This window comes from Vulpes lagopus, chromosome 12 (assembly GCF_018345385.1).
Source record: "Vulpes lagopus strain Blue_001 chromosome 12, ASM1834538v1, whole genome shotgun sequence".
NCBI lineage: Eukaryota > Metazoa > Chordata > Mammalia > Carnivora > Canidae > Vulpes > Vulpes lagopus.
In genome coordinates, this window is record NC_054835.1 from 53,235,472 (window position 1) to 53,258,220 (window position 22,749).

The following is a 22,749-nucleotide window of genomic DNA, read 5'->3' on the forward strand; positions in this document are numbered from 1 at the left end:
CACTCTGCCACAGCACACTTCCACCTGACGGTCTCGAGCCCACGCTTCCTCGTCTGCAAACCAGGGATAGCAGCACGAACCTCACAGGGTTGCATAAGAGTCTGGATCAAAGGAAATATCTTAAATAATTTATCACGTTATCAGGCACACAGAGGTAACCCAGTAAATAGCAGGTTTCCCTCACCTTCAATCACAGCAAAAAAAAAAAAAAAAAAAAAAAGACCAGAAACTTCTTGGTTGTTAAACAACTGACCATTTTCTAATTGGCTAATATTAAACTGTAGCTTCTAATCCTGCCATTAGTAGAGAGCTTAGCTGGCACTAACACCACCAGCCACGTGATGCAAGATGAAAGCCGGTCCAGAGCAGAAAAGTAAATGCATTATGTGTGTCTGCCGATAAGGTGTACACGCCTTCTGTCTACACGGAGTGTTCCTTTATGGAGAAGGGGCTTTCCTTCCCTGCCAAGCCTAACTAAACTTTGGTCTCCTCCAGAACGGACCTGGGATACCACTTCCCGCCTCCCTAAACAGAGCCTCATACTGCCGAAACATTCTAGAAGCTTAGCAGTTTGTGACATGTTAGAAATTGCTGAGTTAGTCCTTTATTTTGCCCCCAGTGTGAGACCATGGGTGGCCTGGGGCCTGGTGCTAACCAGAAGGAGGGGATCGTGCCACTAATCCTCGGTGTGTAACCATCTGTATCACTCTTGGTCCAGCCAGAAACAGATGGCACACTCAAAGGGGTTTAACTGAAATGAATGTAATGAAGGAACTGTGCACAGAGGTGTGGGTGGGCGTAAGGGCATCAGCCAGAGATGGATGAGGCGCCCGGACGCTCCATGCAGGTGCAAGCCTTTACCAGCCCTGGAGCTCAAGGGCCGAGGGAGGAGATGATGTTCTAGAGCCCAGCAAGAGCCGCAGCCATGGGGAAGGTGGGACTCCCTGGGAGCTATAGCTGTAAGGTAACTCGGCCAGGGCCAGAGGGGCAGAGAGCCCAGTGAGACAGCCCATAAAGGTCCACCTTAAGGCACAGAATGTGGACAGGGTGGCGGGGAGGAGGCACGTGGAGAATTACCAGCATGTCAATGCACAGACCAGCCCCCATGTCGGGACCCCAGCACCCTCAAAGCTGCCTACAGTCTGCTGGCACAGCTGGAGGGAGCTCAGGAGAATTTCCACATTAAGTATGGGGGGTGGGGGAGCTGAAGGGCCCTGGGGGGTTGCCCTTCACTCTCTAATTCCTAAGAGGATAAACTGGATTTTCAGAAACCTCCATTTTCAGTGGAGGTTTCAGTATCTGAAAATGATACTTAGAATTTCAGGTTGTGTGCATCGGATGGCTTAGGTGGTACAAAAGTGGTCCAGGGTTCGAGTTCCAACCACATAGTACTCTGGGTGGTTAACTCCCAAAGATTTAACTGCCTGGGGCACTGACACTTCAGAATATAATTTCATGGTTTCCCTTTGTAAGATACTGATTTGGGGCGCCTGGGTGGCTCAGTCAGTTAAGCGTCTGCCTTCAACTCAGGTTGTGATCCCGAGGTCCTGGGATCAAGCCCCGCAGTTCTGCTTCTCCCTCTGCCTCTCCCCCTGCTTGTCCTCTCTCTCTTTCTCTCGAATAAATAAACAAATACAATCTTTAAAAATATATATATGTATATACATACACCAATTCTTGTGCACGACTTCTCAAATGTAAAGGTCACGTAGGCTACTCTTTTACTACCTCTACCTACACCAAAAGCATATCAAAAAACCAGCCGTTCAATACATTTTAACCCATTATTTGCATGTGCTCCCAAATTATCTTTGCAACTACCCAACTTCACATTGTCTTGTGTCTAAAGACCCAGAGTCTTCTCTCATCCAGTCTTGAGCCGACAGTCTCGGTCTGTCTCTTTACCTGGCAGAACTTAAACAAGACACCACACGAGCAAACAAGCATCCCAACCCAGGAGAGCCAGAGCCTAGCACAGCTTCCTGCAAGCACAGCTCCTTCTATGGCTCTGCAGCCGTAGAAGTCGGGCCCAAGTCCCTGAAATTGCAATGTCCTAAAGCTGACGTCCACTGATACTTAGAATTTCAGGTTGTGTGAATCCCAAGACAGGGCACGATGATCCTGGCAGACTTGGAAATGCTTCCTCCCAATATTCCTCCAGTTGTGTCGTATCCCAGAGGGAAACGTCCCACCAAACTATATCAGGGCAGCAGAATCGTCTCAGGTGGCAGCTGTGCGTGCCTGGGGGCTACTGATCTTTGAATACTTACTGGCTTGTCAGCATATCAGTAAATTAACCTATTACGAAGTTAAACTGTCATCCGTGCACTAAAAACATAGTGAGCATCTATCGTGTTACCAGATGCTTGTTCTGGAAGCTGGGAATTCAGTGAGTTTAAAGACAGACCAAGTCTCCCCCTCCTTGCTGTAGGGCAGACACTCTACAAACAAATACAACAAATAAAAGAACACCAAGTCTCAATATGGTGACAGATGCTCTGATGAAAATACATGGACAGTAAGGACAGGTGGTTCAGCACACAGGCCCCAGAGCCAGACAGTCTGATTTACATCTCAGCTCTGCTACTTCCTGGATGACTTGGGGCAAATTATATAATCTCCCTCGGCCCCAATTCCCTCTTCGATAAAAGTAAAAATAGAAACAGGATCTATTTTGGAGGGATTTGTGAATTTGTCAAACTGTGAGTATGAAATAAGGTAGGTAGTTCATATTCAGAGTCTGTATCAGTGGCTGACATTCACTGAGCCCCTGAAAAATGTTAGCTCTTCCTACTTTAGATGGGGTGGTCCAGGTGGGCTTCTCAGAGGGGGTGACCCCCATGTGAAGATCTGGTAAAAGGAAGAGCCAGAGGAGGTGCCTGGGCAGCTCAGTGGGTTGAATGTCCAACTCTTGATTTCGGCTCAGGTCATGATCTCAGGGTGGTGAGATGGAGCTCCAAGTGGATCCTCCTTGAGATTCTCTCTCTCACTCTCCCTCTGCCCCTCCCCCCTTTCCCATGCTCTCTCTTTCTCTAAAAATAATAATAATAATGATAAGAAGAAGAAGAAAAGAAAAGAAACAGCCGGAGTGGAGCTCTTAGGGAGAAGTTAGCAACACCTTGTCTATGAAACAGAAGGAAGATGGGTGAGGTAGGAGTAGATCGTTGGGAGTGGAGAGGCCATGCAGGGACTTGGGTGGTCTTTGATGGGAGTCTGCTTCTGTCCCCAAAGGGCAGGAAGCCATCGGAGGTTTGAAGCAGGAGATGCACTAGGATGGACGGTGGAGGTGAAGGACAAGGATCTCTTGTAGATCAGGGATCAGCAAGCTATGGTCCATGGACTGAAGATGGCCACTCTGCCTGCTTTTATAAATAAAGTGTCATTGGCACGCGGCCATGACCATTCATTTACATCCTGTCTAGTCTTGAGTCCTTACTACAGTGGCCATGTTGAATAGTAACAGAGACTGTGGAGCATGCAAAGCCCATTGACTCTGGTTCTTTCTAGCAAAAGTTCATCAACCCCTATTTGGGAGGAAGAAGAGTCTGAAGGACCTGTAAGTAGATTGGGGTGTGGAGGGTGAGAGAGAGTTGGGTCTAGGATGGTTCTGAGTCCCTTAGCCATGAATGCCATTTCCTGAACTGGGGATGCACTAGGGGAGGGTGTAGGATGGGTGGCAGGCAGAGAGTCATTATTTTGGACACATTAAGTTTGAGATGTCTCTTAGATGACCACGTGGTGATTCTAAAGGAGGCAGCCTGGGATGTAGCAGGAGCTCAGGCCGGAGTCACAAATGCAGGAGTCACCTGCAGACATTGTTCCTTGCTCTCCATTTCCACGGCCCCAATGACCCTCTAACTCTTAGGACCTGGGGGCAGAAGGGGATCACCCAGACAAGGAACGCGGACCAAGAAGAGACTGGTGCTAAGGCTCAAGCCTGGGCCCATCCAGCACCAGCAGTCAAGGACAGGAAGAAGAGCCAGCAAAAATGATCGAGAAGTGCCTTGTGAGGGAGGAGGGAAGGCCCTGGGGGGCATGTCGCAGAAGCCAAGAGGGAAACAGTGTCCACAGGGGTGGGTCAGCCATGCTGAAAGGCCCAGAAACTGGGAAGCTGCTAAAGCTGGCAAGGTGGCCTTCCTCGCTTTTACTGGACGGGGTGGTGATGTGAGAAGCCCCGACAGGTGGAGCTGAGGAAGAGAACCGGAGGGGACCAGAATCATGAAGTCTTGATGTGAGAGGAGAGATGGACAGGGGCTGAAAAGAGGCGTGCAGACGACAGAGCATGTTTATAAGATGGGAGACATCAGAGAATGTTTTTAAGATCCGGGTTTTCCCCACCATCTGAAAGTCTAGTGTTCCACAGAACCTCTCATTAGCAAAAGAAGCAATTACCATTACTTCACATGGAAAAAATTTTGAGCACTTTCACACCCCAAAAATCACCTTAGTCTTTTCTGATACTTTAGGACACATCTTGGTAACAGACACACAAAGCCGGTGGAGGTACAGCCTGGATGCTCCCAGATGCAGTTCAAAGCTGCGGCGGCTGGATGCTGGGATGCGGGGTGTGCTCTGGGGAAGGGGCTGGGCACCCCTCTCACTGCTCCAGTGCACTGCCTCTATTGGGACCCGGCTTTAGATTCTGTTTGTGCTTTTTTTTTTCTTCCTTAAAGATTTTATTTATTTTTTGACAGAGCATGGGGAGAGGCAGAGGGAGAAGGAGAAGCAGACCCCCGCTGAGTGGGGAGCCCAGCGTGAGGCTCAATCCCGGGACCCTGGGATCATGACCTGAGCTGAAGGTAGATGCTTAAACGACTGAGCTACCCAGGCGCCCCTGTTTGCGCTTTTCACCTGTTTTTTTTTTTTTTTTTCATAAAAGTGAAAATCCTCTTCAGGTTTCTTTCTGTTAATGAAAATAGGTACTAATGGAAGTCTGCTTTTTTTTTTTTTCTAATTTTTAATTTTATTTAAATTCAATTTGCCAACATATAATCTAACACCCAGTGCTTACCTTTCCTAAAAGCAAAGGGGCCTGATGTGAACTTTTGAAAAGCAGGGGATGCCTGTGATGGGAAGATCCAGCTGAACTGGGGGGAAATGATAGCAGAGAGAAGGAAGTGAAGCCTTTGAGAGGTGAGAAGCGAGATCCAGAAGTCAAGGGAGCAGGAACACGGTTTCTTTGTAACAAGACAACAGGTGGAAGGTCTAAGTATACATTCAGGCTGGTAGATTCAGCGGATCTAATAAGAGGACATTCACACCATTACAGAGCCCAGAGAGGCTCATCAGCTAGGGTAGAAGGTGGGGAAGGGAAAAGACAACATACGGGACTTGAAAAGAAGTCTGAGCCTGTTACAGAGTCACCAACTGTTAATCAAGTATCTTTTGGGCCCTCCCTATTCATCCCGCACGGGGCCAGTGAACGTAGGGAGCATCCAATGACACGCTAATTAAGCACATCACACGTGCCGCATGCAGTTTCCATCCCCTTTCCACCACCTTTTCTTTTTTTGTTCGGTCAAGGTATTGAGAATGTGTGTAGCCCAGACGTCCAGGCTCCTTCATCGGGGGTGATGCCTGCCTGGCTATTTGTCGAAGGCAGAGTCTCAGGAATCTGCAAACAGTGAAGTCAAACAACCACCCCTTCCACTACAAATGTCAGCCCCGGCAGACACAGCTGATGAACGTGGCTCTTAAGATAAGACGTCAAGACGACTGCATCGGGCCCTTTATGGCACTGGCATCTCAGCCCCGAGCTGACAGCCAAAGTCCAAATCCCACCAGGCGGCGATGTGGAGTCCGGCCTCCTGTCCCTTTTACGGACCTGGTCTGTCCTTTGCTGGATCAGATTCCCCTATCTTTCCTCCCTCTCTCCATTCATCTGTGGGTGGTGCCTCTCCTTTTCTTTCTTTCTTTTTTTTTCTTTCCTCTCTCCTTTCCTGTCTCTTCTAGTGCAGCCGGAGTTGAACTTATTTTAACATTCCCAGGTTAAGCCTGCTTCTTCCACTCGTCCTCTCTTCTCTGGGTTTGCCCAGCTCCTAACTCTGTGGGAGGACGTCCCTTCCTCTGACATCATCGGGGGCCCTGGGGTGGGTGTCCTGCAGGTTTGCTCTTCACACTGAACACTGACATGCCTGACACTATCCACTCGTGCAAATATTTACTGATTCTGCCTGGGAGCGAGCCATGGTGTCCCGGACCCTTTCCAGATGCCAGACCACACAGGGCATAAGGGAAGGAGACCGTGTGGTATCTGCAAAGACCATTTAAGAACCCTTCTATTTTAGGCATTATGCTGTCTTGCTTTCTGTATTTCTATTTAAAAAGTAAGGACAAACCTGTCCCCTCAACAGACTGAGCGAAATCAGAATGCCAATGGGGCCAGAGAAAGCAAACACGTCAGGACAAATGTAGGTTTTGAAAGCGAGCCCTCTAGCACACAGATGCTTGGCCATGAGGCCTGGCCACCCTGTGTGCCACCTGCCCCCAAATCACGCTCCAGCTCGGGTTCCAAACTGCCTAAACAATAGCAGAGTGTAGGAAGCAGTGTAGGCACCATCTGAATGTGGCTCAGAATTGTTTGACCCATCCATCTCTTGATGTTCTGAAATTTTCTCTGAAGCTAATAACGTGACAAAATAGAAATATCAAGGACTTTAGAGTCAGGCTGACCAGGATGGGTAGGGAGGCTTGGCTGCTGACTAACTGTGTAATCCCAGGCAGGTGCCTTGGTTCTGCTGAACCTGGCTTTGTCTAACAAATGAGTGTGAGACCACCTATGTTGTAGGATTATTGTTAGGATTAAAGGTAACATATGCAAAGTGCCTAGGTGGGGCTCAAAATAAATTCCACGGTGGCTGCACTAGAAGAGACAGCAAAGGAGAGAGAAAAAAAAAAAAGAGAGGCACCAACAGCAGATTAACAGAGGGAGGAGGAAAGATAGGGATGAATGTAATCAGGATGATCTAAACATAAGCTCTTCAAATGTAAACACTAAATATCTTCTATTTCTAAAGATTTAAGGTAAAAAGAAGAAAATGACACCAAGAAACCCTCCCGGCACCCTCCCACCCCACGCATAGCACACCCTCCTCCCTGAACCAAAATAAAATGATGGCAATGAAACTCGGAAATGCCCTTTGAGACCTCCTTGCACCTCCTTGAGAAGAGGACTAGTTTCTCCAGAAAGGACTAGTTTCTCATCCCCAGCCCTCGGTCCCCAGCACTTGCTTTGTCCAGCTGCTGAAGCTCAGCTCTTGGCCCCCACCCTGGTCTCCAGAGGGCCAGAGAGCAAAACAAACAAACAACAACAATGCAGAGAAGGAGGGGCACGTGGGACCTTGATGCCGAAGGGAAAGGAGAAGGAGACAGAGAGTAAAGCGTCAAGGACACATTACCTCCACCCCTGGAGCCTTTCCAGCGCAAGACGGTTTGGTAACGGCCTCTGTTGGGCACTCAGTTCTGCAGGCGGAAGAGCAACAGTGGCATCTTCAGGGCGGCCAGAAGAACGTGGCTGGGGAAGCAGAGGAGGAGAAGCTCTGCTTTAGGAACACACTCCGAAGTGGCGATGTCTGCGGCCAGCCGGCCTTTTCTCTACCTGAGAGGACAGGTGTGTGCACAGCGCAAGCCACCTCATACAAACCCCCAGGCACCCCCCACCACCACCACCACCACCGATGCCTCCACCTGCCTCCTTCTTGGCTGTTAGACGGATGTGGGCCAAACTCTTATGGAGCTGGTAACTCAGAAGGAAATGTCAGTTAGGGACTCGGGAGGGCAAGCAACCAAAACCAATTTTGATCCTCAAAGACATGAAATTTATCAGTAAGATGCTCATGCAATCTCTGGGAAAGCTGGAGAACCAGGCTCAAGGGACAAACAGGAACAAAGGAAAGTGAAAGCATTCAGAACCCAACCAAAGCATGCCACTGGGCCATCAATTCTGAGGCAGGGCCTCACTGTGGGCGCCCCAAAGCTGCCACCAGCAGCCTGCGCACCTGGGAGCTCCAGTTGGTTTTGATGCCCCTGCTGCCCCCGGGGTGTGAATGTTGCAAGAGGTCACCTCTACCACCACCAGGAAGAAATCCCCACTTTCCCTGCTGCCTCTTGACATCACGGGCTCTCCGTTTCAAGTCCCAAGCGGTTGTCTGATGAGTCAATCCCTGGTCCACAGGCTCCCGACAGGGCTGTAAGGGGCCCCTGGAAAAGGTCTTGCCACACAGAGGTGATGTCCCCAAATGCAGAAAAGGCATTCCACAGAGGCTGGGCAGCCTTACGCCAACACAACGTCCCCTACAGCATGCAGCTGACCTGACGGTAAATTGCAGACCTGGCACCTGGAGTGCTTGGTGGGAATCTGCAGGAAGCTGTGCCACAAAGCAGAAAAGGCACAAGCCGGGAACTGAAAAATCTTGATGGGATCCCCATCCCTTATTAGCCATATGCAACTCGGGTGGGCACATAAGCTGGCGTTTTGCAGGGACTGTGCACGGACTGGATATATCTCTACCTCCTTTGCAAGACTGATGTGCCTACCACGTTCAGTTGACTTTGTGGGCGGGCTTTGAAAGTTAACGGTGGTCCCGACTAAATCCTTTTGCTGGTGGTGGGGGGGTGGGGGGGTTCCAGGTTAGCCAGCTGTAAAATGAGGATATTCCAGTACGTTGTGGGGCTGGTGTGAGATATGGCATGAATGGTTTCATTTAGGGGCGGGGGGGGGGGGGCGATCTTTGCAGTCTGGGATCTGCCTAAAAGAACAGAGGCAGGTGCAGCCCGGGTGGCTCAGCGGTTTAGGGCCGCCTGCAGCCCGGGGCGTGATCCTGGAGACCTGCGATCGGGTCCCACGTCGGGCTCCCTGCATGGAGCCTGCTTCTCCCTCTGCCTGTGTCTGCCTCTCTCTCTGGGTGCTTCATGAATAAATAAATAAAATTTAAAAAAAAAAAAAAGGGGTCTTGGAGTCCGGGTAAGAACCAGGCCCCCGCGTCCCCGCCCCGCGCCCCTGCGGCCCCGCGGGCGCCGAGCAATCGAGCATCCGAGCATCCTTCGCGCCCAGGCACGGGCTGCACACAAGGAGGACCCGCCGGACCCCGCCCCCGGACCCCAAGGCACCCCGACTGCAGCCCGGGGCCGCGGGCACAACGACGCCCCGGGAGGCTGCACGCCCCGGGCCAAGGCGCTCTTGCTGCGCGGCTGCTGGAGCTCCGCGAGCCCCTGGGCGCGGTCGGGAGGCTGGGAGACACCCCCGCGGACCGACGTGCCCCCAACAAGCAAGGCCGGCAGCGGGGCGGAAGCGCTTCCGCCCCCATCCAACATGGCCGCCGGGCGGGGCCTCCGGGCGGAAGTGACCCGTCAGGACGCCGACGGGGCCATCATGGCGGCCGCGGCCGCCTCTCCCGCGCTCAAGCGGCTGGACCTGCGCGACCCCGGGGCGCTTTTCGAGACGCATGGAGCGGAGGAGATCCGCGGGCTGGAGCGCCAGGTTCGGGCCGAGATCGAGCACAAGAAGGAGGAGCTGCGGCAGATGGTGGGCGAGCGGTACCGCGACCTGATCGAGGCGGCCGACACCATCGGGCAGATGCGCCGCTGCGCCGAGGGGCTGGTGGACGCCGTGAAGGCCACGGACCAGTACTGCGCCCGCCTCCGCCTGCGCCTGGCGGGCCCGGCCGCGCCCCGGCCTCCGCGGGACCCGCAGGTCAGCCCCCCCGCCCCCCGCCGGCCGCTCACCCGCCGCGCGCGGCTCCCGCCGGACTTCCGGGCCGCGGGCTCCCTGCAGCGGGACCTGGCGGCGCCTCCCCTCCCCCACCCCTCCCCCTCCCCTCCCCCTCCCCTCCCCCTCCCCCTCCCCTCCCCCTCCCCCGCCCCCTCCCCTCCCCCCGCCTAACGTCCCCGACTTCTCCCAACACGCTTCCCCCGGTGCCGACGACGTCCCCTCCTGCAGCTCGTCCCACCCATTCCCAGGAACAACCTCCACGATCCCAAAGACCTGCTCTCCTCTGGGGGCAGCTGTTGGGTGTCATCAAGCCCCCAACATGCTCCTTTGGGGGCAACCAAGGGCGTCCTAGCCGAGTTATCCCGAGTGCTTGCTTTTTTTTTTTTTTCCCTAATGATTAATTACACCTGGTGTGGAAGGATTCAGCCCTAAGTACAGCCCTAAGTACATCCCAGTACTGGAGCATCACTTTGCATTTTTGCATTTCTAAAGACTGTTGACTTAGGGATGACCCGAGTGGAAGGGTCCCTGGAGGCAGAAAGGTTTGGAAAGGTTTGGAATCCGCTCTTCACCACCTGGGGAAAGAACTTGCAAAAGTACAATTTAGCTCCGGTTTGGGACTTTTTATTTTATCTTATTTTTCTTTTTTAAGATTTTATTTATTTATTCATAAGAGGCAGAGACACGGGCGGAGGGAGAAGCAGGCTCCATGCAGGGAGCCAGATGCGGGACTTCATCCCGGGACTCCAGGATCAGGCCCTGGACTGAAGGTGGTGCTAAACGGCCGAGCCACCAGGGCTGCCCCAGTTTGAAACTTTTTAATACAACATGTGTTTTAGGGGAGAATCTGGGTCAGTAGGCAGGGCTGACACAACACAGTTTTTGCAACGAGAGGCCTCCTCCATCCTGCTCCCCTGGAAGCTGTGCATTTGTACAGGCCTCCTCTTAGGTGGCCAGCCTCTCCTGTAACGGAGTCACGCTTCACGGTTTAGTTAAAAGCTAACTTGGGCTGTGCCTGACTTTTAAAAATTATTTTTCTATAGTTGTTTTATCTGATTTATTCTCAGGCAGACCCACAAAAGTTTGAGTGCCCTCTGCGTTCAGGCACCAAGAAACAGAAGCCCCCTAGTTCCTGCTCTGAAGGAGCTTACAATCCAGTCCAAGAATTTAAGTCCGTGGCAACAATTCAGAGTAACAGTAGAAAGTATTTTAGGATAACGTGTAATTCCAAAATAATTATGGACATTTACCATAAGATTTCCAAAGGAAGTCACTTGAGGTTTGAGTCCTCCTCACTAGGGAGGGGCCTTCATGACATGAGATTTGGAATACATGTCTGGAGTATGAAAAGCAGGTATTCAATTTGATTAAAGCAGGAGTTTTCGACCTTGGTGCTTTTGACATTTGGGGCTGGATCATTCTTTGTCGTAGAGACTGTCCTGTGAGTTGCAGGATGTTTATAAGCATCCCTCTAGACCTCGACCCACCAGACACCAGTAGTATCAACTCCTTTTCCCCGTGCTGATAATCAGAAATGTGTCCAGATATTGCTCTAGGGGATGAAATTCTTCCCCTCTCCTACACATGAGAATGAATGGATTGAAGGGCCCCTGGAAGAAAGTACTGGACAGACAGGAAATTTGTGACCATCAGGCCAAGATACCAAATAGTGAGGAGCTTTTTAGAACTGACCAAAGATATGATCTAAATGCCCTTTTTTTTTTTTTTTTAATCTAAATGCCTTTTGAGGAAGGTTAATCTGAAGGCAAAGGGGAAAGGATTGGAAGGGGTAGAGAATGTTTTTGGATTAATCTTAGTGTGAGATGTTAAGGACTTGCATTAGACTCCTGGAAGTGGTAACAGAACCGTCCGAAGGATATGAATCTCCTTGGAACATGGGAGCAGAGTGCCAAGGTACTTATGGAGATCAGATGACTAAAATTTTTGGTAGGGAGATGAATTTAGTTTTGAACATACTGATGATGGAATGGCAGAGAAACTTAGCAGGGCAGCAGCAGAAAAGGCTCCACTGGGACTTGGGAGTGGCGAGGACTAAAAATGAGACGTGGTAGTGGTGGATGATAGAGAGTCCTGGAGTAGGAGGGTGGACTGCACCAGATGAAGAGTTGATGGACAAGTAATAAAGAAGTCCATCATGCACTCAAAGAAGCAGGAGCAAATGTAGGGAGGCTGCACATCAGAACAGGGAAGGAGAAAGCTCACTTGAGTAGTGGTCCATAGGGCTCCGTGCTGTGGAGACACATGGAGGGTCGCTGATAACCAGACTGAGATGACCAGGTGAACTGTGTGTCTCCATGAGACTGAGCACAGGTGCACCCACTGGGAGCAAAATCCAGTGGGATTGTACAGCACTCCTGACTCCAGTAATTCTACTACACTAAAACTTTGAGAGCTTGCCATGTGGCATGGAATTGGGCTTAAGAAAAGCTTTGTACCTTACAGTACCCGCACATTTCTCCCCAAGCCTGCCAAACACTGGTCTTGCACTGGTCTGCTCTTCTTCCTTCATTGTGTGCCTTTCCCTGCAGCCACAGCAGCCGTCCCAGGAGAAGTTCTACAGCATGGCTGCCCAGATCAAGCTGCTCTTAGAAATTCCCGAGAAGATCTGGAGCTCGATGGAGGCCTCTCAATATCTTCACGCCACACAGCTCTATTTGCTTTGCTGCCACCTTCACAACCTGCTCCAGCTGGATTCTTCTACTTCCCGATATAGCCCTGTCCTCTCACGATTCCCTATACTCATCCGTCAGGTAGCAGCAGCCAGCCATTTCCGGTAAGTGGGTCCAGCATAAAGATCTGCTCTGAGGATGGCCACACTTCACCACAACTGGCTTATGGAATGTGTCTTCCATCTGGATGTACCAAGGTTCTTCTTCCCAAGATGTAAAAAATTCCCTGTTGACCTTTGTCATCATCTTTCTAGGTCAACTATTCTGCATGAAAGTAAGATGCTGCTCAAATGCCAGGCCGTGTCTGACCAAGCTGTAGCTGAGGCCCTGTGTGCTATAATGCTCTTAGAAGAGAGTTCTCCACGCCAAGCCCTAACAGACTTCCTATTGGCCAGAAAGGCAGCTATACAGAAACTTCTCAACCAGCCACACCATGGTGGGTTTGGCTTCTTTCCAAAATGTGATCCTTAAACAAGGGAATGGAGGAGGAGCTGAGGGAAACTGAGGCACCTAGAGTGTACTCTGGTTCTGACTTTACTAAAGGAAGTTGTTTACAGGAGGATGGTTTCTTCTCATAGGTGCCAGCATCAAGGCCCAGATTTGCTCATTAGTGGAGCTGTTGGCCAACACTCTGAACCAAGCTCATGCTCTTTTCTACACTTTACCAGAAGGCCAGCTGCCAGATCCATCCCTGCCATGTGGCTTGCTCTTCTCAACTCTGGAGACCATCACAGGCCAGCATCCTACTGGTGAGCTTAGCCAAGCTTTTTTATTTTCAGGTTTTCCAACTTATTTACTGAGCACCTACCATCTGCCTGCTACTGAGCTGGGCTCCGGGGGTATAGCAGTGCACTGGACAAATTAGGACCCCTACCTTTGCGGAGGGCACAGTCTAGTGGTAGAGGCAAATACTAAACTCAGAAATATGCACCTATCCATTGAGTAACAGTAGTGGCCACTACCATAAAGGCATAGTACAAACTGACTTAGGAGCATTCAAAGGAGGGACCTCACCAGTGATGCTTTCCCTGGAGAATATTTAATTCAAAACCCAAAAGTTTGGTTAAGAGTTAGGTGAAATGGGATGCCTGGGTGTCTCAGTGGTTAAGCATCTGCCTTTGGCCTGGGTGTGATCCTGGAGTCTCGGGATTGAGTCCCGTGTCCGGCTTCCTGCATGGAGCCTGCTTCTCCCTCTGCGACTTTCATGAATAAATAAATAAAGTAAAAAAAAAGAAAAAAAAGAGTTAGATGAAGAAGGGAAGGAAGAGTTCCAGGCAAAGGGGGTGGGACGTACAAGGGTCCTGAGGCAAGGAAGATGTTAATATATTTGAGGAACTAAAAGTAAAGCAGGTGAGGCCAAGGGGGATTGGGTGGGGGGAAGAACCGCATGAGAAGAGATGTGGCCAGTCTGTTAGATGGGACCATATGATGCAGAGCTCTGTGGACCAGGCTAGGGAGTTTGGACTTTATCCAGACTACAATGGATAGCCTTCTAGGACCTTGCAGGCCTGTTCCTCCTTCTGTTATGTGTTCCCATACTTTTATTTGATAGCATTTATTCTAACTGGAATTAAATGCAGTTTGCTTTTATGTGGCAGTGGATCTCCACGGAGTCTGGAGTGGATGCTGAGAGCTCACTGGGAAGGCTGTCATCATGACTTAGGTGGCAGACGATGGGGACTAATTGGACAACTTGGACATCTGTTTAGCAGGGGATTTGGTGGATTGGCTGTGGAGAGTGTGGAAAGAGGGTGTCCAAGTTTACTAGAAAATGAACTGGTTTGAAAGGGCTGACAATGAGTTCACTCTTGAAAATACTGCTTTGGAGACGATTGAGCCCTTGGAACGGGAATGTGGAGTGGGCAAGTGACTGTGGTTCCAGAACAGAGGAGTAAGAGGGCTGACTGGACACACATCTGTGCATAGGGCTATTGTGTCAAGCTGTGGGGATGGGTGATGTCATCAGGAAGGAGAGAGGATAACAGAGGACGCCAGGACTTAGGTCAGGTGGAGGCGACACAGCCAAAGGTAGAAGGGAAACAAGAATGTGGGGACAGCCACGTGGTCATTTTCAGAGAAAGTGTGTGTGTGTTATGTAGTCTTTCTTGGTGTTACTTTATCTTCCAACTAGGGTGCCTCTTCCTTATGCCCTGGCTTCCCTCTAGGTGCTTCCACTTAATGCTTTACCCCCTTTATGAAAGGTGAGTACGGGCTCATTTGTTGTGACTCTGAACAACAAGTACAAGGGACCTTAGAAAGACCCCTGTGTTTCAAGCTCTGGAGGGTTCACGCACAGAATACCATGCAGGGGCTTCCCCCGAGTCACCCCACAGATGCCTGTGTCCTTGGGAAGTCACCTCTGAAGAGCTACAACTCACCGATTAGGATGAGTGGTCTTCCATTGTTTCCTTAGCTGTTCCAGGTTGGAACAGCTGTTCCTTAGCTGTTGGTCAGAGGATGGTGAAGAAAGGGAAACTATCATCTTCTCTTTGTGACAATTTAAGTTCCACTTTTACAGCCTGAAGAGCAGCACGGTGCTTAGTAATACTTTCTCCCCCTGCCCCGCCCCATCCTCTCCCTCCCTGTCTTTCACCTTCTCAACCAATATGGTGCCCAGAGTTGGCAGGAAGCTGCCAGCACCCAGATGAGCGTACATCCTCTACTTTCCTTTTCCCCCTACTTCAGATGTCCAGTCTGACCTGCCTAGGAGAATACGAGATGATTTTTGGAAGTTGTCTCTCAGTCCTTTTTAATATGACATCCAAAGGATGGCCCCAATTACTTGTCACTTGGCCTTCTCTTAGGAAAGGGCGCTGGCGTTCTACAAGAGGAGATGAAGCTCTGCAGCTGGTTCAAATACCTGCCAGCATCCATCGTCCAGTTCCAGCCAGCTCTCCGAACACTCGCGCAGCCCATCAGCCAGGAATACCTGAAAGACACCCTGCAGAAATGGATCCACATGTAAGTAGCCAGAACTTTCCTGAGGCTGGCAGGGACCACCCGTGTAGCCACACAAGGGCCAATGAGGCCACTGAGGAATGAGGGAGAGGCCTGATCTTCTGGATAATGCTCTGCCTGCTGCCTGCTGGGTCATGCTAGTCATTCCTTCAGCCACTGGTCACTGCCTTCGTGGTGGGTAGCCCCCATTGTGGGAGAACCAAGAGGGAATTGCCTTTTAAATATAACCTATGGGATTTAAAATTCTATGTAAGAGTTTTGTCACTCCTAAACTTTTATTTAAACCGGTGGGTTTTGAAGCCGTTTTAGGAGACTCTAAACTTCCTTCCAGATAGTTCCTTCAGGGAGGTAAGGGTAGGGACCCCGCCCCCAAATCTAGGCAGAAATGCTGTGTTTATATATATTTATACATACTGAGATGGGGCACCAGGGTGGCTCAGTGGCTGAGTGTCTGCCTTTGGTTCAGGTCATGATCTCAAGGTCCTAGGATCAAGTCCCGCATCAGGCCCCCCTCAGGGAGCCTGCTTTTCCCTCTGCCTATGTCTCTGCCTCTCTCTATCTTTGATGAATAAATAAAATCTTAAAAAAAAAAAAAAAAACACTCAGAGAGATAAATGTTTATATTGGGACCCAGGTAAGAGTTTTTCATATGGAGTCCTACTGTTTTTCCTAATAAACATGTGAAAACCATGAATTTTAATAAGGCCTAAGAAAAATGATTTTTTTGCAGGTGTAATGAAGACATTAAAAATGGGATCACCAACCTGCTTTTGTATGTGAAGAGCATGAAAGGTCTTGCAGGTATCCGAGATGCTATGTGGGAATTACTTACCAATGAATCCACCAATCACAGCTGGGATGTGATATGTCAGCGGCTTCTAGAGAAGCCGCTCTTGTTCTGGGAGGATTTGATGCAGCAGCTGTTCCTTGACCGATTACAGGTGAGGAGATCACATAGTCCAGTTGTTTTCTGGCCAATCCTGGTATGATCTTTTGACTGGATGGACTTCTGTTCCTTCCTGAGTGTACTGTCTCAGCTCACAGACTCAGGGATGGCTTTTCGGGATAGCGAGCCATAGACATGAACAGAGATCCTGGCTCTGATGCAGAAAGAGACCAGGTCTCTGTCAGGTGGTCAGGAACGTGTCCCTGGCCATCAGTGATGACTCTGTTCTCTGTTGACACAATATCAACTTCTTGAGCATGCTGCAGAACGTGCAGAGTGCTAGGGTGGACTGCCACTGTTTGCTGTTGCCTTGAGACTTCCTGACAGGAGTCGTGACTGGAATTCTCTTGCTTTCTTTCAGACTCTGACAAAAGAAGGCTTTGACTCCATCTCCACTAGCTCCAAGGAACTCCTCATTTCAGCCCTGCAGGAGCTTGAGAACACCACCAGCAACTCCACTTCAAATAAGCACATCCACTTTGAGCACAACATGTCTCTCTTCCTCTGGTCCGAGAGCCCCCACGACCTGCCTCCTGATGCTGCCTGGGTTAACGTAGCGCACCGGGGGCAGTTTGCCAGCAGTGGGCTCTCCATGAAAGCACAGGCCATTAGCCCTTGTGTCCAGAACTTCTGCTCTGCCCTCGATTCTAAACTGAAGGTGAAACTGGATGATCTCCTGGCTTACCTTCCCTCTGATGACTCACCCCTGCCCAAAGATGTCTTCCCCGGGCAGGCCAAGAGCTGTGCCTTTGACAGGTACGCAGATGCCGGGACCGTGCAGGAGATGCTGCAGACTCACTCCATGGTGTGCATCAAGTACATCACAGACTGCATCCAGGCAGAGCTGCAAAGCATCGAACAGGTTGTGCACGGGCAGCAGGATGTCCTCAACGGTGTCAAGTTGCACGCGGTCCTTTTCATGGCCAGACTCTGCCAGTCACTGGGAGAACTGTGTCCCCATCTGAAGCAGTGCATCTTGGGAAGGTCAGGGAGCTCTGAGAAACCAGCAAGGGATCCTAGGGCTCTGAAAAAACAGGGAAAGGGGAAAACGCGGGAAGTAATTCCTATGCAGGCCAAGTGGCAGGAAGTTAAGGAGCTCCTCCTCCAGCAGAGCGTGATGGGCTACCGCGTCTGGAGCTCAGCAGTTGTGAAGGTGAGGGACAGTACACGTGGTGTTCCCGAGCCCACGGGGCAGTCCCCGTTCTGTCTCCCTTCTGCCATGTTCCAGGCTGGCCAACCTCAGGGAGGTCTTTTCATAGTAAGGGAATAACAGTTCTTATTTCGTGCAATTACCTTCATTTTTCTGTGATAAGGAGATAGCACAAATGTAAAAATTTTTCCATTCAAAGGTTTAGCCTAGATCTTATAGACAGAAACTCTGGGGTTTTGTCCTTCCACCAGATAAGAATGAAAGACCTCCCTGGACAGGGGTCTAGCTTTCCTGCTCTTCCACCTGAATGGCATATTCCCTATGGTCTCCCCTGGTGCCTTCAGGGGTGGCCCTGACATTATAAGGTAGTGACGACAAAAGTCCCATTGCTGACGTATGTCATTGGTCCAGGAAGATGACATTTCCACTTGCTACCCCCGCACATGACCCATGCAGCAGAATCTTGGCTCAAGATTACTCAGGCAGTTTGAAACCCTCTATAAAGGAGCTAAGTGGCCTACTGGATATTTGCCTTTTATTACCAGGTTTTGGCTCATGGATTCACCCAGTCGTTACTTTTAGATGATGCTGGCTCAGTCCTGGCCACAGCCACCAGCTGGGATGAACTAGAAATTCAAGAGGAAGCGGAGTCTGGCAGCAGCGTCACATCCACAATCCGACTCCCTATACAGGTGAGCAGATGCACCCATCAGAGTGCCCAGGGGCTGGACCAGACCAGATAGCCCACTCTGCAGAGAGGAAAGAGGTGAGAAAATCAGCCAATACACAGCTTCTGAGGAAGAGCCAAAAGCCAAATTCATGATTTTCTACCGTCGGGGTAGAGTAGACACAGGGCCAAGTAGGTAGTGGACTGTTCAAGAAGTCAGCTAGTGATTATTGCCTTGTGTAACCCGGCCTCTGCTCACTGGAGAGTTGCTCACCCCAAAGTGACAAAAGCATAGAGCACAGTGTCACCTGCCAGGTCACCCCCAGCCACTGAACCAGTGATGGCAGTGGTCACTTCTGTTAACTGGACTGCTGTGGGGGGCTGCCTGGGGAGGTCCAGGTCCTGGTGCATGAGCCTAGTAAGGAGAAGTGGACCCACTTTTACAACGTCTCATTCAACTGGCACAAGTTGGTGACTCAACCTTCCTTTGTTCTTTTAGCCATCCTGGTACGTCCAGTCCTTCCTGTTTAGCCTTTGCCAGGAAATTAATCGGGTTGGAGGTCACGCTTTGCCAAAAGTGACACTGCAAGAAATGCTGAAAAGCTGTATGGTCCAAGTGGTGGCTGCCTATGAGAAACTTGCAGAAGAAAAACATGTGAAGGTAGGTGTTTGAATTTTTTCCCACTAAAAACAGAAAACCCTGAGGTTTTTTCTCTTGGGTTTGGGCAGTTCCCATAGAGGATTCCAAGTGTCTATACTCAGTGCAGGCTAATCGGTAGTGGCTTCCCGCCCTGCGAGTTCATCCTGCCCCTTCTCAAGGATCGAGTAGGTTTGCACTAAAAGGCAGTTGAACGGGAAGGGGAGAAGGCCTGGTGTCCCACCCCAGCACTACCACGAGCATGCTGTGGGCATAACGTGAAGCTGTCTCAGTTTCTCCAGGGTCAAGTGTGGTCACTTGGAGAACTGCTTGGGCGGTGGGGTGGGGGGTGGACCATGCCCAGTGCAGTGTGTGGCACACAGGCACTTACCTAAGGGAGCTCCTGCCTCCCAGCCCTCCACTCCCCTCACCCCTTTCCCAAAGTGTTCTGCCCTTGGATGTTCCCGTTTCATTAGTGACATCTTTAAGATGGGAACCAACTCGGGATTTGGGAAAGAATTAGAGGAAGTCTCCTCTCCTGAGCTGCTCAGAATGCCTCTCCTTCACTTGAGCTTTTTTCTTCTAAAAAGGGCAGTCTGTAGCACCCGAGACCTCTATTGTAAGGTTTTTAAGTTTGGTTTAAGACAAAGTTTTGAGTATAACCCGATCTTTTTGTCATTGTGACATCAAACCGCCCTTTATGAGTATACAAAGCTGCTGCTTCTGAAGCAACAAGCTGTAACTCAGAGCATAAAGCTGTTGATTTTGTTCCTGTTACAAATCACCTCCCTTCAAGGGTGGGGATGGGAAATTCATTTACAGAAAGAAGGTGCCTTCCCGATGACCCAGAATCGGGCCCTGCAACTGCTTTATGATCTGCGTTATCTCAACATTGTTCTGACAGCCAGGACTGAGGAGGTGAAAAGTGGCCGCAGCAAACAGGACTCCAGGTATGCTCAACCCACCTAGGCTCTGCCCCGTGCTGCCTCCCCCAGCACACACAGCCCCTCTTCCAGAAAGCCACAAAACAGCCTCTCCTTGTGTGTTAGCGGTTAGCTTTAACCAGGAAGTGCTCATATTACCAGCTCGATCAATAGTGGCCACCTGCTGGATAAATGCCGTGGTGGAGTGTGGTAGGTGGAATCTCAATCCTCTCTCTTGTGAGTCAGCCTACCAACTCCTGGGTATAATTTGAGCCTCTGGCACTGTCCCTAACAACATGAGGAAGGAATGGACTTCACTCCGACATCTTAGCAGGCTAAAGCTCTTGATTACTTAAGCACGATGGGCAGTGACAAGTGGTACCAAGCCAGGAATTAAGAATAAATCCAAATACGGAGTTTCTTTAGCACTGAAATGCCGTAAGGTTGGTTTTTGACCTAAAAAGCGTGGAGACTAATCATAATCCTCTTTTCAGAATTGAGAAAGTGGCTGACTATCTGGAAGCACTCATTGACCCGTTTGACCTGGATGTTTTCACACCACACCTCAACAGCAACCTTAATCGCCTAGTGCAACGAACTTCTGTAAGTCACGTGAGAAACATGCTCAGTTTGTGTGCAGAGCTATAGGCTCCAGCACTTGGTAATCCTGGGGGCAGTGTCAGGAGCAGGGTGGGACATAAATAGCTCACCATAGTAGTAAGGGCTGAAAGAGGATTAGATAGTCTCACTGCAGAGGCAACCGTGATCTCACCCCTCTACAGTTGTAGATAAGGATTACTAAGGTTTTATCAAGGCCTCAGGGGAATAAAATAAAAGTGATGTGACTCAGATTCTGACCTGGGGGCAATGAAAAAGGAAATTTTGAAGCATGAACACACTGCAAGCAACATTCCCCAAAAGGATGGTGAGAAATAAAGTAGAGCTTGATGACTAGCAAGAGAAGTGATTTTCTCTTTTCGCTAGACAGGGACAAACCTAGCCTGTTACTGTCCCCCATTTCCTGTCTGTCAGGTTCTATTTGGATTGGTCACTGGGACAGAGAATCATTTCACTCCCAGGAGCTGCACATTCAACTCCCAAGAACCCCATAATATACTGCCCCTGGCATCGAGTCAGATCAGGTAATGATTCCAAAATGCTTTTGCTGAGGCCTATCTGAAACTTCCTGTTCATGCCCCTGAAATTCTGCATCTTGTCTTGGAGGTTTGGACTTCTTCCACTGAGCATGACAAGTACCCGAAAGGCCAAATCAACCAGCAGAAGTATGGAAACAAAAGCCCAGGTTAGTGCAGAGAGCCGGGGGTTCACCCCCATCGATCCTATCCCCGTCTCCCGCCAAACCACCTGATTCACTCCCCTTCAAATAATCGATAAAGAACTGAATGACAAAATGCACTAATGCTGCTTTTAATGGCGGCGCAATATAGAAGTACAAGGTTTCACTAGCTTGAGCTGCGAGAAGTTTTAAAAGATGCCCATTTACGTTATTAATAGCCTCATAATAGAAACGTCATCTCAGGCTGCCAACGCTGTAGAAAACAAAGCAGGACAGGATGGAGATGATTTGTTTGTAGGGTGAAAGAAGTTAACCGCTAACCCAGTAGTACTACGACTGTACTTATTTGGAAAGAACTTTTGTTCTGGTGGTGGTTTCATCTTCCATTTCTTGCAGTTGGGGTGGGAAATAAAAGGGAATTTGCTTCTCAAGTTTGACATTTTCTTCTTAATACACATTTTGTTTCAGTAGACTGCCATCCATTAAGCCCGCAGGAGTCCTCCTGGGTATTTCTGAATTGTGTTGTGTACACGTGTGTTTGAGCCCAAACAGCTTGTCTTCTTCTGGCATTTAGTTCTGTTGCTTTCTTGCTGGACAAAAATATTAGCAACGTGTCCTTTCCACCTTTCCTGCCATCAAACCCAGTAAGACCAAAATTCTCCTTAAACATCTGGCTGTTAACACTTGGGAGGCGGTAGTGAAAAGCCCAAGCCCTCCCCTCTGAAAGCTGGGACCTGAGCTGGCACTTGCCCCAGAACTCTTGATCTCCTACAAGTAACCGACCTGTAAGTTCTGTCTATAGTAAAGGCTCAGACCACAGAAAGGAGGTCCCTGTGTTTATTTACCCTTTTCCTAGGATAGTCCTTATCTTCAGATGTTAGTTCTATCACATGATCAGATCTCATTTTGTCCCCTAGATCCTTTGCTGGTCTCCACAGAGCAAAGTCCCCTGACTAGAGCTATCCGTGCTTCTCAGATCTGCTTGTGTGTGCTGTGTGGACTCCAAGTAGAGTGGAGGGTGTGAGCAGGCAGGAGGGTTTGGGTAGACTCTAAGGCACTTTCCTCTACATGCATGGCAGGTTGTCCCCCCGGCACTCTCCCGAGCAGGTGACCCAACGCATCCTGGCTCCTTGTTCAGACAGCTGGTCAGTGAGGAAGAAGACGCATCTACGCCTTCATTATTCAAGCTAGGTTGGCTCTCTAGTATGACTAAATAACATGGGAACGTATCCGTCTCTCTCTAAATAAATACTACATCATTTCTTCTACCGGTGTCTCTGCTTGTTTGTTTCTAACCCACACCAGTCTTTCCAGTTTCAGCAGTGGAAACATGGCTCCCCCCACCCCCCCCCCCACCCATTACTGTCAGGGGCTACTTTAAGTATACAGTGAATCCTTGTCCAACAGTTTCACAATACTTGTGATGTGAGACAGCAGTTCAGATAGCTCACACTCAGTCAGCATTCCTCAGCGCCTTAATTCTTGAACCCCAAGGTGGGTTCCCAGCGAGATTTTGGAAGCTGCTGGTAAAACAAGTCTGTGAGTGAGACAAAAGGTCATTACGTACTTGACTGTCAGAACTGTGCCGTGTTTCCTAAGTCTGAGATGGAGGCTTTGGAGGAATAACGGTAGCGGAAGTGAGCTGGGTATACAAGTCTGAAAGACATTCTCTCTGGAGATACAAATATATAACAAAGAGAGAAGACGGTTATTAGCAAGGCTGCTTCACTGACACAGTCTAACTTGGATCTGATTGTTCTCCTGTTACGGAG

At 49.8% G+C, this 22,749-nt stretch overlaps 1 protein-coding gene and 1 long non-coding RNA gene across 4 annotated transcripts in view; one reads left to right on the plus strand and one right to left on the minus strand.

The window, feature by feature from the left end:
• LOC121472868 overlaps positions 1 to 9,789 on the minus strand; it is a 20,416-nt gene extending 10,627 nt beyond the window's left edge. The window contains exons 1-2 of the long non-coding RNA XR_005983023.1: positions 9,724 to 9,789; positions 7,398 to 7,513 (exon numbers count right to left, since the gene is read on the minus strand). This is a non-coding gene — a long non-coding RNA (uncharacterized LOC121472868). The remainder of the gene's footprint in view (positions 1 to 7,397; positions 7,514 to 9,723) is intronic.
• COG1 (component of oligomeric golgi complex 1) lies at positions 9,354 to 22,245 on the plus strand. Of its 3 annotated transcripts, XM_041724416.1 has the most exons (15): positions 9,354 to 9,691; positions 12,259 to 12,503; positions 12,654 to 12,835; positions 12,978 to 13,148; positions 15,204 to 15,360; positions 16,088 to 16,298; positions 16,665 to 17,456; positions 17,999 to 18,145; positions 18,620 to 18,781; positions 19,580 to 19,707; positions 20,175 to 20,283; positions 20,713 to 20,822; positions 20,905 to 20,983; positions 21,449 to 21,483; positions 22,057 to 22,245. In XM_041724416.1, exons 1-14 carry the CDS (start codon positions 9,371 to 9,373, stop codon positions 21,461 to 21,463), a joined length of 2,829 nt encoding a protein of 942 aa, XP_041580350.1. In that variant the 5' UTR covers positions 9,354 to 9,370; the 3' UTR covers positions 21,464 to 21,483; positions 22,057 to 22,245. The 3 variants fall into 3 exon arrangements, with proteins under 3 accessions (XP_041580350.1, XP_041580349.1, XP_041580348.1); XM_041724415.1 differs by having other exon boundaries at positions 21,449 to 22,245; XM_041724414.1 differs by lacking the exon at positions 21,449 to 21,483.
• The last annotated feature ends 504 nt before the right edge of the window (positions 22,246 to 22,749 follow it).

Coding starts and splice junctions, on each gene's coding strand:
- COG1 (XM_041724414.1), top strand. CDS start 9,371: ATGGCGGCCGCGGCCGCCTCTCCCGCGCTCAAGCGGCTGGACCTGCGC. Junction 12,836..12,977: donor TCTCAACCAGCCACACCATG/GTGGGTTTGGCT, acceptor TTCTTCTCATAG/GTGCCAGCATCAAGGCCCAG. Junction 18,782..19,579: donor CAGAAGAAAAACATGTGAAG/GTAGGTGTTTGA, acceptor ATTCATTTACAG/AAAGAAGGTGCCTTCCCGAT.